At 40.0% G+C, this 16,732-nt stretch overlaps 1 protein-coding gene across 1 annotated transcript; it reads right to left on the bottom strand.

Moving 5' to 3' along the window:
* Positions 1-11,916: 11,916 nt before the first annotated feature.
* On the bottom strand, positions 11,917-12,601 carry LOC108011849 (uncharacterized). The gene has a single exon (XM_017077088.4). It carries the CDS (start codon positions 12,492-12,494, stop codon positions 12,030-12,032), a length of 465 nt encoding a protein of 154 aa, XP_016932577.2. The 5' UTR covers positions 12,495-12,601; the 3' UTR covers positions 11,917-12,029.
* Between the last annotated feature and the right edge of the window lie 4,131 nt (positions 12,602-16,732).

The following is a 16,732-nucleotide window of genomic DNA, read 5'->3' as shown; positions in this document are numbered from 1 at the left end:
GTTTTTTAGCCTTAGCTGCCTCAACGGATGTCGCAGATGCATCTCGGAAGTTTGTTGTTGCAGTAAAAAGCCAAACAAAAATGAGTGCCAGCCAAGGTATTACAAAAATCAATTACCAACACCTCAAAAAGTTGTTGCCATTGTAGCTGTTGCTGTTGCTGCCAGCACAGACACAGCAGCAACATTAACAACGACGACAACACCAGAGCGGGGCTGCACATAGAGAAAAAAGGAGACCTTAGTTATAGGTAAATATAATACAAAAAGGTTACTAACTCAGCTTATAAAAGCAAATCATCATTTAGATTATTACAGACTTCATATTGTATAGTTATTTCATAAGACTTTATTTAAGAACTTACTAAAACAATAAAAATATGGACAAGGTGATTATAATATTGTAAATAAATTTAAGATCCTAAGATCACGTTTCCCAAAATTCAAACCAATGCTAGGGCTTCGGCTTTTAATGTTCCAATAAATCAGACATTGACAAAATGTATAATAGATGTACCATTTTTACAAATAGAGTGGGTCTGTATTTTTATCCAAGTTATATAAATGAAATGACTCAGATATAAATAATATTTTTCTGTGTAAAACACAAAGGAACCCCAAGTTGGCAAAGGGAACCGTAAATACCCTTATAAATCTAGTTCCTTAAGAAAAAAGCCCACTTCCTTCAGGAGTTTAATCCAACCCATAACCCAACCTCCAACCGATCAAACTTGTTTATAAAACATCCATGCCCCATGTCATGGGAGTTAATTCGAAATACGGCAAAACGTGCGTGGTTGTTGGTAATAGACACAATCATAAAAATGAAATATATCTGAGAATCTGCCATGGGAGACGAGGCGAGGCGCGACTTGCGCAACTTTGTCTCCGCCGCTAAAAAAAAAACTTTAAAAAATAAAATAAAAAAAAACTGTGGCTGCCTCATCAGCAGCTGGGAAAGAAGAAGAAGAAGCTGGCAGGAGTGGTTAAGACTTGCAACTCGAGAGCAAAAATCGAAGCTGGAGGCTGCCCGCCAGCGCTCGTCGATGTCGATAGCCAAAAATGGTAAATGGGATAAGCCCGATCCAAGAGAGAGCCACGCGTGGGCTGTCAGAGCTGGATCCCCTTGGTCCCCCCTCAGAGGAACCCCTTCAAACCCCCTCCAAAACCCATTGCATAAGCCACTCTCGGGGGTGCTCACTGTAGCCTCACTGCAACTGCAACCTCCCGCTGCTGCCCGCAAATATTTAAATTATTTCATCGCATAACCAAAATGGCCAAAAGGCATGGCCCAATGGTGGGTGATCGGGGGTTCGGGGATCCAGGGGATCGCAGATATATATCCTGATCTAAACTTCCTTGCCTCATAGACCCATAACTCATGCAAACGCCAAAAGCCTTGTGCTCCACTCGCTTCCAACTCGTTTAACAATTATTATTGGTGATTAACACGGCATGTACAAAGGCTACAGGTGTTTTCGAGGGGGGTTCCGGGGGGAGGCTTGAGGGGGTGGTGGTGCACAGGTGGTGCAGAGACAACCTTCGACACCTGCAGCCATGCCACCAAAAGCGGCGGCATGTGGAGCACTCGGTGGCTCCCAGTCGCGACTCACGTTTGCCTTTTAATTAAAATATTAAACGAAAATGCAACTGGAAAAATGAAATAGAAATATATATTGCAAGTGGTGCAAAAGTGGTGTCAAGGGGTTAAGGCGAGGGGGTGGTGTTTGCTGTTCTCTGTATTGCAAACAAATAGAGAACCACTTCGATGAGATATAGATAATGGGGTAGCTGTGAGAAAAAAGTCATGAATAAATCGGTATAGCTCACTTACTGGAAAGATTAAATAGTGCTGGAAAATTGTATGTTCCGTTTTGATTAACCTTAGGAATAACTTTTTAATGGGATAATTTGAGATGAGGATAATGGGTTACTTATCAACTCAGTCTAATCTGGCTTGGAATATAAATTTAGATAAATATTTTCTTGGTATTTCTAGTTTAGCATTTAAAACAGTAATATTCTCTAAAAAATATCCATCAACTTCTTATTAGTAGAACCATTCAACAGCTTTGACTCACTATGCCCACGCATTATAAAAGTGCTTAATTTATGATTTATGTTTGGGACCATCTTTCACCATGTACCTCCGCCGCTTAACACCTAGTCTTTCACTAAAATTTCCCCAGTGATCTCATGGCCGAGTGTGTTAATTGATTAAGCGACGATCAGGTTCATCGATCGATCGCCCATAAGTTCTCACTCTGGGCCAAACATACTTAAGCCGACACTCTCTCTGTGGCCCCCGATCATCTTTGGCATATCGATCTTCGATTAACATGCGCCGACAACTCGACAACAAATTTCAGATGTCTGTGGCATGAATAATGCAGTGATCCGGCCAGATCGTGCCAGATATGCGAGGCATTAACCCAAGCGCACAGCACTATCTTAATTTCGATCATAATTTCGCTGACAACACTTGACTATTCCTGTTTCTATTCCTCCTAAGGGGCGATTAGGGCCCACGCAAGACCTTTTGTTCGGACTCCGATTTTAACTTCGATTCGGGTTCGGATCTGTGCCAGCATTATGCAAATCGAGGTTGAAAGAACTCGCCTCGGCGACCTTTGCGCCGATCGGCCATTCTCCGCTGTTTATCTCTTTTTGTTCTCTTCGGGGGATTCAATCAATAAAAATTATGCTAATTAAATGCCATTTCATTGAGGGAACATAAAAATCCACACGCCACGCCATGGTCTCAGTGAAACTCGAGTTTCGGTTTGAGTTCATTCACAAAAATATTCGAGGGGGAAGGCACTGACAGAAAAGTAATTTAAGTAATATTGGATAATATCAGTGGGGATATTATTAAAAATAGACCTTAACAATGCAATGCAATGTTACTATAATCATTACACTTTTTAGAATTGTAGTATTGTTTTATTTTTCTACGGACATATCACATATCTACTGACATATCAATTACAAAAAAAATAAATATTTTAAAAATCTATTACAAAAATATATTTTGTAATGTTTTTTTTGAACACCTTCTATACATTTTCTTTAATATTCATTTCGTTCTTTACATAAACTCTTTTTCGCTGAGTGTCCCAATATAATTGGTTTCTATTTGGGATCCCAGCTTCTAAACACGACCGTTAACAAATTCTTGAGCAGCACACAAAACACTTTTTAAACATGCCGGGTCGCTTCGTTTGGCTTTTGGATCGGTTCGGCTCGGCTTGGTTCGATCTCCAGCTGTTATTGAACTTGGCCAACTTTGCGGAGTGACTCATCGCAGACCTAGGGGCCCGGGGTCTCCACATTTTGAGTCCGATATCCAGATGGAACAGGCACGAGGGAAAAGCAAAAGTGTGCCAAGTGGTCAGCAAGTCAATGGGCAACGGAAGTTTACTTGCCCGCATTTTTGTCGGCCGTCGAAGGCCAAGTTTTTGCACTCTGGGCCAACTCAATCAATCAGCTGGTAATGAAGAGAGATATTTCTGTGGATGGGGGGAAGTCTTTCTCAATTCAGGTGCCAGGGGTTAGCCAGGGATCATCGAAAGAATTGGCGGAGAAACCGAGCGCTCGGTTTCTATCAGTTGCAGTTCCCTGTCTCATAATGATATTGAAATATTTTCATGATTTATGCTCTATGATCTCTGCCGCCTGCTGCAATAAATCATCCGCCACTAAAAACTGGTAGCCAATTGGGTGAATCGCAATTGCCGGTTTTTCGACCAGCAAAACGCACACCTTTTGGGGAAATATTTAAAGCCAATTTCAGCTTAATTCCCTTTCTTAACTGCCAGTTTTTACTTTTAGATACTGACAAGTTTTTAATGAATAAGAAATTATAACCTAGGTATTTTTATTATAATCAACCAAAAATCATAAAAAAATGCTCAGGAATATTTTGCATCTTATGGTTTGGGCGTTCTGTTTAACACCTTAAAAGTCTCAGAATTGTTGATAAGGCTTTATACTTTCTATGGTAAGTACCCTTCAAATTGCTTTAAAAACAATTTAATTGTTCTATCTATGTTTAGAATTTTTCTTGATAACTTTCATTAATAAATAAACAAAACTAAAAGGCGAACATCTACAACTGACATCTCTTTCTCCAATTATCTCAGAGATGGTAATCTCGCCCCAGCAATCGCCTTTCCCCCACCAGTTGGCCAATAAAAGCGCGTCAAGGCTTCCACTTTTTTGTCCCACTCCCAGTCCAATTCGAAATCGAGGTCCACCTTGGCCTGTCTCCAGTATTTTTGTATTTTCGCCTCGTTAATGTGTCACCTTTGAATTGTGTCTCCGCGGTGGAAAATCGGACGTGCACTAGTTTTCGCCTCGGTTTATTTTTATCTCCCTGTGTGTCAGCGACAACACAAAACGCCGACTCCTGGCGGCTCCCAGTAGTGGCCACTGTACATTGTACACTGTACACTGTACAGTGTCCACTCGCCCCATGCACTGCACTGCCCCCGTTGATCAAACGTAAATGTCAACCCAACTGACAGTTTGACAAATATTGACGACGCTTCGCGCAAGGCGAACCTCACGACTGCGACTCCACTGCTCCACTTTATAAAGGTGGTTGGGATGGTGATGGTGATGGTGGTGGTTCCCCACAGGGTAATTAGTAGCCCCGACTGGAGAGCTCTGTACCCACTTTGCCGCCACTGCCACTTGCCACTTGCCACCGATCCAGGGGCTTTGATCTCCACTGGATGGCCGACCAGTTGGTCTGCTTAAAGTGTGTTTATGGGGGAAAGGCCAAGGATTGCGGATTAAGTGTGTTTTATTAGGTAATGCAAATGGCTTGCCATTTCGAGCGGGAAAACGCTCTCCGCAGAGGAAAAAACTTTGATTTACAGTGGATCACACATAAACAAATTTTATTTTAATGATTTATATTTTTGGGCAACTTTGATAATTGTAAACAGAATAGGATAGATACAAAAAGGGAAACTATAGGCTTTTTAAAAATATTTTTGAAATGTATTGAAACGGCAATTTTTGGGTTCCATAACATGAAATATTGGAGCCCGATTTTAAAGTGGGATACCTCGATGAGTTTGTAATTAAATTATTTAATAATCAACATTCATATTTTCCTTTTTAAATAGGGTCACAATATTAGCCCATTTTCATGTTAGACTTTTTCGTGTTTCCAATGGTTTCCAGAATGGGACCCAAAACTGCCGTTCTAAATTTCATAACTTGGGTAATTGGATTCCGATTTAGACGTGGGATACCTCTATGAATTCGTAGTTGAATTCTCTGATATTCTGCATTCAAATTGTTATTTTATAAGAGTGTCAAAATTTTAGCCCATTTTCATGTTAGTTTTTTCTTTATTTCCAATGGTTTCCAGAATGGGACCCAAAACTGCAGTACTAAGTTTCATAACTTGAGTAATTGTGTGCCGATTTAGACGTGGGATGCCTCTATTAATTTGTGGTTGAATTCTCTAATATTCTGCATTCAAATTCTTCTTTTACAAGAGAGTCAACATTTTAGCCTATTTTCATGTTAGAGTTTTTCGTGCTTCCAATGGTTTCCAGAATGGGACCCAAAACTTCCGTTCTAAATTTCATAACTTGGGTAATTGGATTCCGATTTAGACGTGGGATACCTCTATGAGTTCGTAGTTGAATTCTCTAATATTCTGCATTCAAATTGTTCTTTTATAAGAGGGTCAAATTGTAGCCTATTTTCGTGTTAGATTTTTTCGTATTTCCGATGGTTTCCAGAATGGGACCCAAAACTGCAATACTAAATTTCTTAACTTGGGTAATTGGATCCCGATTTAGACGTGGGATACCTCTATGAGTTTGTGGTTGAATTCTCTAATATTCTACATTTAAATTCTTCTTTTACAAGAGGGTCAACATTTTAGCCTATTTTCATGTTCGATTTTTTCGTATTTCCAATGGTTTCCAGAATGGGACCCAAAACTGACGTTATAATTTTCATAACTTGGGTAATTGGATCCCGGTTTAGACGTGGGATACCTCTATGAATTTGTAGTTGAATTCTCTAATATTCTGCGTTCAAATCGTTCTTTTATAAGAGGGTCTAAATTTTAGCCTATTTTCATGTTAGATTTTTTCGTATTTCCAATGGTTTCCAGAAAGGGTCCCAAAACTGCCGTTCTAAATTTCATAACTTCGGTAATTGGATCCCGATTTAGACGAGGGATTCCTCTATGAATTCGTAGTTGAATTCTCTGATATTCTGCATTCAAATTGTTAATTTATAAGAGGGTCAAAATTTTAGCCCATTTTCATGTTAGTTTTTTCTTTATTTCCAATGGTTTCCAGAATGGGACCCAGGACTGCCGTTCTAAATTTCATAACTTGGGTAATTGCATCCCGATTTAGACGTGGGACTCCTCTATGAATTTGTGGCTGAATTCTCTATTACTATACTTAAAATTTTTCTTTTGAAATATGGTCAAAATGTTAACCCATTTTCATGTTTGATTTTTCAATATTTCCATTGGATTTCAGAATGGGAACCAAAAACTGCACTTCTAGATTCCATAACTTGAGTTATTGGCGCATTTTGTAAACTAATCTAAAGTTTGTTTTACGATCATAAAAACATTGGTTTATGGGTAATTACTTGAAATGGTAAAAACATTGGTTATGCGAGCACTAAAAGCGAGTAATTAATGTAACTGGTTCACTCTTCTCGAATTTTACTGTACTTGCTGGCCCACTTTGCGAGCTGCGGCATTTTGCTTTCGGATTGGCGATCTGCGATTTGTATCTGCGAGATACAAACATGCTTTTAGCAGCATTATAAACATTTTGTTGCCCAACATTTTTGCTACTATTTGTCATCGCTAACGCATTCCGCGAATCAAAATCAAATCCGATCCGAGAAGGGGCATTTTCGGGGATCTTTAATTGCTTTTGATAAATCGCCGCTTAATCCGCTTAAGTATTTCGACTGGGTTTTATTTTCGACTAATTTTTCAGTGCACTAATTAAACAAAGGACACACATTTTAAGCTCGCCATACGAATGGGTTTTTTATGCGCGAACCTCGAATAAATTGGAGTTTGTCTGATTGGATTCGGATTGGTATGGGGGAGTCGTAGTTGGGGACTGATTGGACTATGGCTAATTAGCGTGGGGGGCAATCCATCATCAGGCAAAAGACCGCATCATCACTTCCCCATAAAGAGACCTCACTTCACAACAAACTCCTCCATTAATTCGGCATTAAAATTCATTTTCAATTGTGGCCACGGCTGAAATCCAAGTCCAAATCGAATCGGATGAATCGATTATTGGGCAATTTCGAATATGGAAAAAATTACAACGTCCATTAGATTATTAACTTGGCTCGAAAACTCCGAAAAAATAATAAAAAACCTGCTGAGCGGCATGTGTGTTCGGCTTTTCGGACCTGGAGTTAGCTCATTAAAGCGCTCCAAACTGAATCGAAGTCGGCCGTCGCGCCTCCTTAGTTCAATTATAAAGCAATTGAATTAGCCTACGAGTATCCAAATGGCTCTCTGATCCCCGGCCAATCCATCAATCAGGTATTCCAGCGATTACGCAACTCCAGACTGCCAATTTTGGCGCGTGAGTTTCTTGGGCTAATTGAAGGCGAAGTACGCGGCGGCGTGATGTGCAAATTTGGGCATTCGATTTCAGTGGTTTTGTGTGGAAACTGGGTTACCGGCTTAGTGGGTTAAAAGTGCCGCACGGGTTAAGAGGTTCACACAACGGGGAGGGTCCGAAATTAAGTTGCGCAAGTCCGCCATTTGGGGGTCATCTCATTACAACGTAATCAAATCACACATGTTATGTTTTAATTAAAAAAGATAATGCTAATTTAATTAGAATATTCATAAGTCATCTTTACGATTCCATAAACTTGAGATACGTATAGAGGTATTTTGACCTCTTCAAATCACCCATGTTCTCCGTCACCATTTAATTCTCTTTTAATTATTCAGCGCTTCACAGCTTTGTAAACGGATAGGAATATGTGTATTTTGTATCCCTTAGTTGGAATATTGCGTGCTCCGTTGGAGTAAAAACTTTGCCCACCTTTCAAGTCCACCGGCACGCGCCTCGTAAAAAAACATAAACTTCAGTGTCGACAAAATGCGGCGTAATCATTTGGCAGTGAAATCGGAGGTGGATGGGGTTCCCAAGTTCCATGTTCCCAGTTCCATGGGTCCATGTGCCATCGGAAAGTCAGACGGTCATAAAAACAACCCCAGAGGTCAAACAATTTTGTGGCACAAATTTAACACCTTTTAGACCGGCACACGAGCCAACTGTCCGAAACTGTAGCGAAGGATCCTCGAGATATTTATGGGAAATGGGAATGGTATCTAAAAGAAAAGCAGGGAGGACACTGAGAAAAATATTTGTAATATTGTCAACTATACTGTTGATACAGTTATTTAATAAAAAAGAGAAGTGTACGATATTTCAGATAAATAAACCAATATATGCTCATGTTTCTTTCTAAAATGTAATGCGAACTGTGAGGATTGAAAACTATAACAGAATTCCAAAATTCAACTAATACTAAAATTGTAGATTATATTAATGCAATTTTTCCCAGTGCATGTATGCATTTTTATGTATTTTGAGTCATCCAAAGTTGGTCAGAAATCGTGGCAGGACACGCGACCCGAGCGCATAATTTAATTTTCAAGGATCCCCGCGATGGAAAGGGGGTTGGAAAATGCGAGGGACGTGCGTGTGACATATGGTTAATGAAAACGTTAACTGATGATAAACTGGCAGGCCGGCGGGCGGGGGAGTTCTGGTCCCTCTGCATATTAGTTCCTGACATTATCATTAATTAGCGGCGGAAAGGGGCCAGGAAAAAACGCGATAGGCGTAGTGTGATAAATGTTGGTCGCTCTTGAATTTAGCAATGTTTAGCATGCAACAGTCGATGCCGACTTCCAAGTTGGGTTCTATACCACGAGTATACTATTCAACTGTAACTGCGCCTGGAAATCCGACGTCCAACGCATCTTCCACGGTGAGTCAGTTCGTGGGCTTTAATGTGGCCCCGGTTTTCTTTTTTTTATTTTCTCAGCTAATGTTTTTCGCCTGCCCGCCCATGTGCCATATGCTTTGGAGTTCTTTGCGACACTTTTTTGGTTGGGGTACTGCCTTTTTGTCAAATACTTTGTCTTACCAGCTAAACACTTGCCATATTATTCATATTAACTATTATAAAAATTGTTTTTTACTGCTAAAAATATAATCTCTAATTTTTTAACAGTCTTGCTTATAAAATATGAAGTATTCTAGATCCAGGAATGTTCTTTTTCTAAGGAACTAAATTTTTTTTTTTAATTGTTTTAAGAAATTATGGTTAAAGGTGTATTTTAACTTCCTTATTTTACTGATTTCCAGTTCCATTTTAAATCAAGCAACCTTTTCCTAACTAAGGCTTTAAGCACCATCGTTACTTTTCAGAGGGTGTTTCCCCATTCGACTTTCCTAAGCAAATCTTCCCCGGTTGTCTTTAAGTTTGTTTCTTCCATGTAATTGGTCTTTGTTTGCCATTTGATGTCATGTTCTCTGGGCTTTGGGTTCTCGATTCTCTGGGCTGTTGTGTAGGCTGCAGGTTGTCTGTCGTCTTTTATTTTATTTTTTGTATTTTTCTTTTTTAACTCACAACGATTGTGCAACACGCAATTGCGATTGCTTTCATGGGCGCTGATTCGCCGCTCGCTGGCTGCCATTTGCATGGAAATGGAAATGTTTGGCCAAATTACGCGTGCTCTTGGCTCAGTTTATGGCCAATATACCCCCTTTTTCCCCGCCCCTGTTCGCGTTTATTCGCGCTATTTTGTTGTAAATTATTGCGGCTCCTTTGCAGCTCTCAAGCGGATGTGCGCAATTTAAAGAGCTAGTTGCGAGTGTTAGATTGTCACTCGAATGTGGCTGAGGTGTTGGTCGTACTTTGGGCCAGAGTTATGGTACGACAAAATATAAATGAAATGTTTTTTAGGTCATTACAAACCTTACTATTTCCACAATAAACTGAACTCTTTAACAATTGGAGGATTAGCAAAACAAATCATTTCTGAAAAGAAATAGTATGTTAGCTCAAAGATTAATTATAAACGTGATTATATTTTTTTGGTTCTTAGTTGCAATCAGTTCTAAAAATATTTTAACATTATGTGTCATCGATAATGACAACTGATTTATAAATACCACAGACCTTTTTTATACTCAACTACTGCTGTAGACCATAAAATCATTAACCTTCATAAATACCTTGCCATCATTATATGCCTTCAAGGAATAAATAAGCCAAATAAGGCGACTCCTCCGCGCAGTAGCTATCAGTTTAATTGAGATTGATTGTGGCCAACTTCCGTTCCATTGCGTTCTGCCCATCGCGAGTACATTCCCCAGAAGACCCGATACTTGGCCCCCGATAAGGGACTCTGTGTGGGCACCAGTCGCAGTCGCCCCGTGACATCTCCGACTTCTGGGGTCGACCAAGATTTATGGCTCCTGTCAGTCGCCTCCTTTTTCGCTCCTTTGCCACACTTGCTCATCTCACACATTGCAGTTGCATTGATTTTTGTCACTTGGGGCAGCCGATTGGCATCGCATCGTCGCGTGCCCCACAATTAATCACGAGTATCCGCGGGTATCATGCCTCCGCCTCCAGGACAAGTATCGAGCATCTGTATCGAGCTCATAAACGACAATCCGCCTGACATATGAAGAGTGATGTCCAAGTCGCCGGCTGCAGGAAGCGATTGTTCATTGTGCCACCGCACTCGCAGATGCAAATCGTTTAGGTATCTCTCAAAAAAATTGATTAAAAGCTATACATACAGATGTTTTTAAGGTACAACATTAGGAATGATTCTATTATAAAAGAGGGTTTTATTAATCAAATACATTGAATTCCTTGTGCAAATTCTAACTCTCCTGAATGCTTTTAAGTGTTCAAAATTTAGCAATATCTTTAGTATATATATCTGTATCTATATATGAAATGTGAATACAATTACAATTTTTCTGATCTCTACAGTTGTATAATTTCGTTCAGATGTGAAAAATTTTCATAGTTTACTGAAAACATTTAAGACTTTTTAAACAAAATGTGGAAGTTTAAGAGTTTTAACATCTCTGCGTACAATTAAAATTTTTTTCATCTCCGCGGAAAGTGATATATATGATATGTATATCAGGTCCTTAGTTAGATTTAACATTTTTCAATGGTCAACTTGTATGAAATCTGTAGAGGTTTTAAAACTTTTTAGCTGGCGAAGTAGTGCGCAACGCGTAGGATTAATGGCAGTCCACGGAGAGGATTCCTATGCATCAAAAGATGCAGCCTAGGATCCACTATCATGGCCATTAGAAGGCGGCCGCCTGCGATCCCCGGTCGACGGGTTATCCTGTTGATTCCAGGGGGGCTCAGATCCAAGTACCGCACATACCGCGGAATGATTCGAGCAATGCCAAATGTAGCCCGTGGCACCAGGACTAACCGAAACAAAGAGTTCCGGTTAGACAGCGGTATCATGCGGGGCGGGGTTACTGTCAGGGCAGCGGAGACTATCTGAAGTTGTAGCCCCGAATTAATGGGGCCTCTTCTGCGAAGTGATTCCCGAGGCCTGGTATATAGGAAAAACAGAGCCCTGAGGCGTCCCGGTGCTTGGATGCGACGAAAGCGCTCACTGGGTCGAGGTTGTTGAGGCATGGTTTTGAATTCGTTTTAGACTTTGTTCCAAAATCTTATTTTTTCTCCGCGAGAAAACTTCTTGTAAAACCACGTGTCACAATCGATTGGTAAACAACACTGAAATCGAGTGAGCCAGTGTTGTCAGCCATGAATCATAAAGGGAACTATAAATGTTGTAAACAATTTAGGTTTCGACTTCTGACATAGTTTCTTTATTTAGCAGGTTTCAACATCGCATACGATATTTTTAACCTCTGCAGAAGATACTTGACAATACATTAAAGCTTTTTCGGTATTTGTATATCCATTGGTTTAGTTTAGTAGAGAAAGTAGTGGGCAATGTACAGGATCAGGGACATGGCTCTGGTGGGATTTTGGCGCATTAGGGTCTCCACCGAAGAGTCCACGATCATGCCCATCAGTAGTACTCCTCTGACGTCTCCGAATGGACGGTCCCATCGAGATACAGAGGTGTATCGAATCCATTGAGGGAAAGCAGACGGAGCTCTTGCTATCGGCAACAGGACGGACTGAACCACATTGAACGGTCGCGACAGATCCATGCGCATGAACCTAGGTCGATTCGGTACCGATGGACCAGAAAGCACATGGAGGTGTGGGTGCGGCCCATTCAAAATTATCCTACGAGCAGCAGAAGGTCTTGAATCCAGAAAGAAGATCACGCGGTAGTTTTGAACTGGAAGAATCGCAAGGAGTCTGCGCAACAGGACGCGACGAAGGCGAGCACTGCGTCTGAGTCTGGGTCGACGATCCGTGTCCATCGAATTGATTTAAACTTAATTAAATTAAATAGAACCAATTCTTCTGTCCTCCAATACTTTTCCTGGTAAGCTAAGTGACAAGCGCTCACTTTGCAACACTGGAAACAAGATGGCAACCAATCAGAGCTGGCAAATCAGCTATTTTGATATAAAAGCTTTAAGGCGCTCGATGGGTTTGCCGAATTTATTTATTTTTAAGTCATGTCGAAGATTGGGTTTACTTATATCCATCTACCGTGTCCGTTAAATTGTTTTAAATGTAATTAAATTTAATCGAACCGATTCATCTGCCGTCTAATACTTTTGCTAGTACAAGCTACGAGACAAACGCTCACTTTGCAACACTGGAATCGAGATGGCAATCAATCAGAGCTGGCAGATCAGCTATATTCTGTGTAAAAGCTTAGAACTCAGTAGGTTAAGCGAAGATGTTTCCTCCAGTGGTGTATTTTTTAGGCTTGCCCAGTATTGAATCCATATATCCATATATCCATAGGTCAATATTATTTGGTTTTTGAAAAATATATAATAATTTTTGAAAACGTCGTCATAAAATATTCAGTTGCGTGTCCTTTGTGAGCCTCAAAGTACTCAAAAGGTCATAGTTTGTTAACGTTGTTAAAAAACTGGCTTTATTAATTTAAAAAAAAGTTAAAATTTATCATTTCATCAAAGAAGGTATAGTTTTTTGAGACAATTTTTTCAAAAAGAGATTTAAAGGATAAATTTCTGTAAAAACAATTGACCAAGAAACTTTATGTGGCTTATGCCTGCAAAGTTGGTTTAACAGCTTTATCACATATGACCAAAACAAAAAAAATTCAAATCGTGTAAATGACTAGGGTTGCCAGCCCAAGTGTCAGATACTCTCACTCTGCAACTCTGAAGCTGCCAAGGTTGACACAGATGTTGCCGCGAAGGATTGCCAGCTTTTGGCGCTAAATATGGTAAGTATGGTCATTAGTTTTGGCCAAGCACGACTTAGTTTATTCGCCCGTTGGCCACTTTTCGGCCCATTGAGCCTGTTTGCGCCTGATTATTATTATGCTTATGCTTATTATTGCGAAAAAGCGATTTTGCCGCAGCTGCAGCTCATTTATTGTTGTTGTAGGTGTTCAATTAAATATGCAAACAGTTTCACAAATGTGTCTCGACTTGACCGAGTTCAAAGTCTAGACTTTTGTCTTTTTTTCGTTGCGAAAAGTTCATTGCCAATGCAGCAACCGTTTTCATTTTTCTGTTTTCTGTGTTCAGTTACCAGTGCCTTGGATCGGATCGATCGGTCGATCAACTGCAGCTGCATTGAGTCACAAGCCGGGTTGAAAAGCCCAGAAACGGACAAGGGAGACCGGCGGACAGCGGCCAAGTTCCCAACCTCAAACTTCCCAACTGCTAACTGCTAACTGCTAACAACGCTTTTTTGTGGGCGGACACTGGCCAAATGGCTTTTGGTACCCTTTTCTAGGGGTGCCTTGAATAGGCCATGAACTAACATCTGAGAATAAGGGTGGATTCAAAACGAAATGCAAGATTTATTAGCTCCCTAATTAATAATTTCGAAATTATCACAGGTTCTGTCCATCCTTTTCGATTGTAAGCACGTTATTCCTGAGAACTATTTGATATTTTTACCATATATATCGTTTACTAGTATGTAAAAATACGATTATTTTAAGTTTCAAATATTTTACCATATGGTATATGAAAGAAGCAGAAGCTTTTACTTTATTGATAAGTTCGAATTATTTTACTTTATTTTAAATATTATTTAATTTAAGATTAGTAGATACTTTTATGTATATTATATCTTTGGAATGTTATATTTTTTTTTGATAAAATTCATATATTTTTCCTATACCATCCATATAGATAGTTCTTACAAGGGCAATCCCCTGTCGGTCATCCCCCACCTTGATCCCCCTCTGTGTATTTTCGATTTCAGTGTGTTCTGGCCTTTATTTTCGTTATAAATTCTGGGCATAAGACCATATCGTTTTCATTTTGATTTTGATTTAATTTACGGTTCTCGGGCCACGGGCTCTCGCTCGGACACTTTGAATAATGTTTGTCTATTTATAAATATGAATTATATTCCAACAGATTAGAGAGACCCGGGCATTGTTGTTTGTTGGGTCTGTAGCATTTAACCACGGATCGCTGTGCGCTGCATTTTTAATTGCTAATTAATTTCCCCGACACACGAAAAACAATGAGAGTGAGCGATAAGTGCGCTTTAAGTTTTCAATTACCCAGATATCTGGAGCCACACTCCCCGTGCGCCCCGAAAAACACCTGGTTAGGCTTATTTATCGCGTTGAGATTCGCATTATAAATTTAATTTAATTATACGTGAAGTGGTGCGTGGGCGTCTGTCTCTTTTTTTGTCTTAACAGGGGGATACGACGGCGAAAAGTTGCCCAGACTCGCACTAAACAGCAATTAAGCTTAATTATAGTTGTCGCCGTTTTTAGCCAGCTTGTCTTGTGTTCGGCTGTCTTGTCTTGTCGCATATTGTTGTATGCAAAGCAGGCGCACGTCTGGCCAAAAGTTTTGCCATTATACCATTTTGCCGTGGATCGTAGACCAGGCCAACATCGCAGACTAGTTAGTCGCGGTTCCTGTTTCGCGGTTTTCCGTTTTTTCGGTTTTCGATTTCGGCGGCTGAAGGAGGTGCACACTGAAAAAATACGGTCACTTTGGAACCGGCATTGAAGGACCCATTTTAAAACAGTCATTGTAGTTTTGTATATCCTTGAGGTATTAGATTCTAACTGGTACGTTTTACATCCGGATTTGAAGTATAATTGTTTTAAAGATAAAGTATTTTTGACCTTCTAAATAAATAGGTAGAAAGCTTAAATAACAATTTATTCAAATTACTAATATACTTTTTAATATCCTGTAGTCAGGTGATTAGTGATTTCAGTTTCAGTACTTTGAGATTACTCCAATTGTATATATTTTTAAAGAATACCTTAAAGTTAGTCTTGAAAGTAGTCAAATGTTCTCGCAGTGTACTAGTAGATGTCCATATCCCCCTGTCCTTCGCTCTGGCCAAATGTCTGTCACGATTACCAGACGGGCACGAGTGATGGCGTCTGCTGTCCCCCCTTTTGCGCCCCTACGCCCCTGTAAATATACCCCGGGGAGGTCCTCCCCCATTTGGCTAATGGGCGCTTTTATGTTATGGCCTGGCTTAAAATGGATGAGCCTGCTCAGGAGTTGCAATATACGTGAATACATACATATATCTGAATGTGGGTTTTGAGTCACTGTGGGTGTTGCGGCAGCTGGACTCGTGGCCCAAACGAAAGTAAAAGGTGTTGCCAAATTGATGTTAGTGGTAGAGGAAGTAGGAAGTGCTAACCATAAAATAGGGGACATCTTGTAGATTTTTAATGGATTGTGTGTGGCAGTCACGTGATTATACCGCTATGATGATGTGGCAGTGTTTAAATAAAGAGTTTTTAGAACGAATCAAAGGTTTATTCTAAAGTCTTGAATTTTTCAAAAGATATGGTGGTATGTTTGACTGTCAGATTCATTAGATAATTTTGCATTACAAATATTCAGTCAATCATTAATAATTATATAAGAAAACAAGAGTGTTCACATATATAAACAATTAAAGGCAAGGCATTGCCATTTCGTATGATAACTAATAAATCCACCCACAAGGAAGTGGAGTTCTTAATTATTGAATCACCTTTCGAATCGCTGAACATCTCATTCATTTCCATTCATTTGTAATTCGCTATTCACAGTTCCCTGTCGATTCGCCCGGAATCAATCAAAGTTCAGACGCAGGCTTAATTAGCTGCAAATTAAAACATATTCTGTGTATATCATTTTAAACTCCACTGACACATTAACCAAGCTGGCATAATGAGTGCACTTCCCCTCGCTTTTCGAGCACAAATTAATTGAAATCATAAGATTTATCACATCTGCGATCTGACTGAAATCGAATCAATTTCATGAGGCTTTGTTGCCCTCGAACAATATCCCATGTGGCCAAGTGGGTGCTGTAGACAAAACCTTTGTGCGACGTACTATATGCATAATACATCCAGTTGTGGGGTCCCATTCCTACACGTACTTTAGGTTTATCCGGCGATCTTAAGCCAATTTAATAAGCGGTTGCCCCGTTGTGGCCGCAAAGTTGAGCTGTCAGTCGCCAAATGATTAATCAGCCCGAAACGCAGCACAATTGAAGAGTGGTGCTGGAATGGCACTGG

Source organism: Drosophila suzukii, chromosome 3 (genome assembly GCF_043229965.1).
Source record: "Drosophila suzukii chromosome 3, CBGP_Dsuzu_IsoJpt1.0, whole genome shotgun sequence".
Taxonomy (NCBI): domain Eukaryota; kingdom Metazoa; phylum Arthropoda; class Insecta; order Diptera; family Drosophilidae; genus Drosophila; species Drosophila suzukii.
The sequence above is the reverse complement of the archived record's forward strand: the minus strand, read 5'-3'. Positions and strand labels throughout refer to the sequence as shown.

What these genes read in the sequence shown, in the direction of transcription:
- LOC108011849 (XM_017077088.4), bottom strand. Translation starts at nt 12,494, where the DNA reads ATGGACACGGATCGTCGACCCAGACTCAGACGCAGTGCTCGCCTTCGT.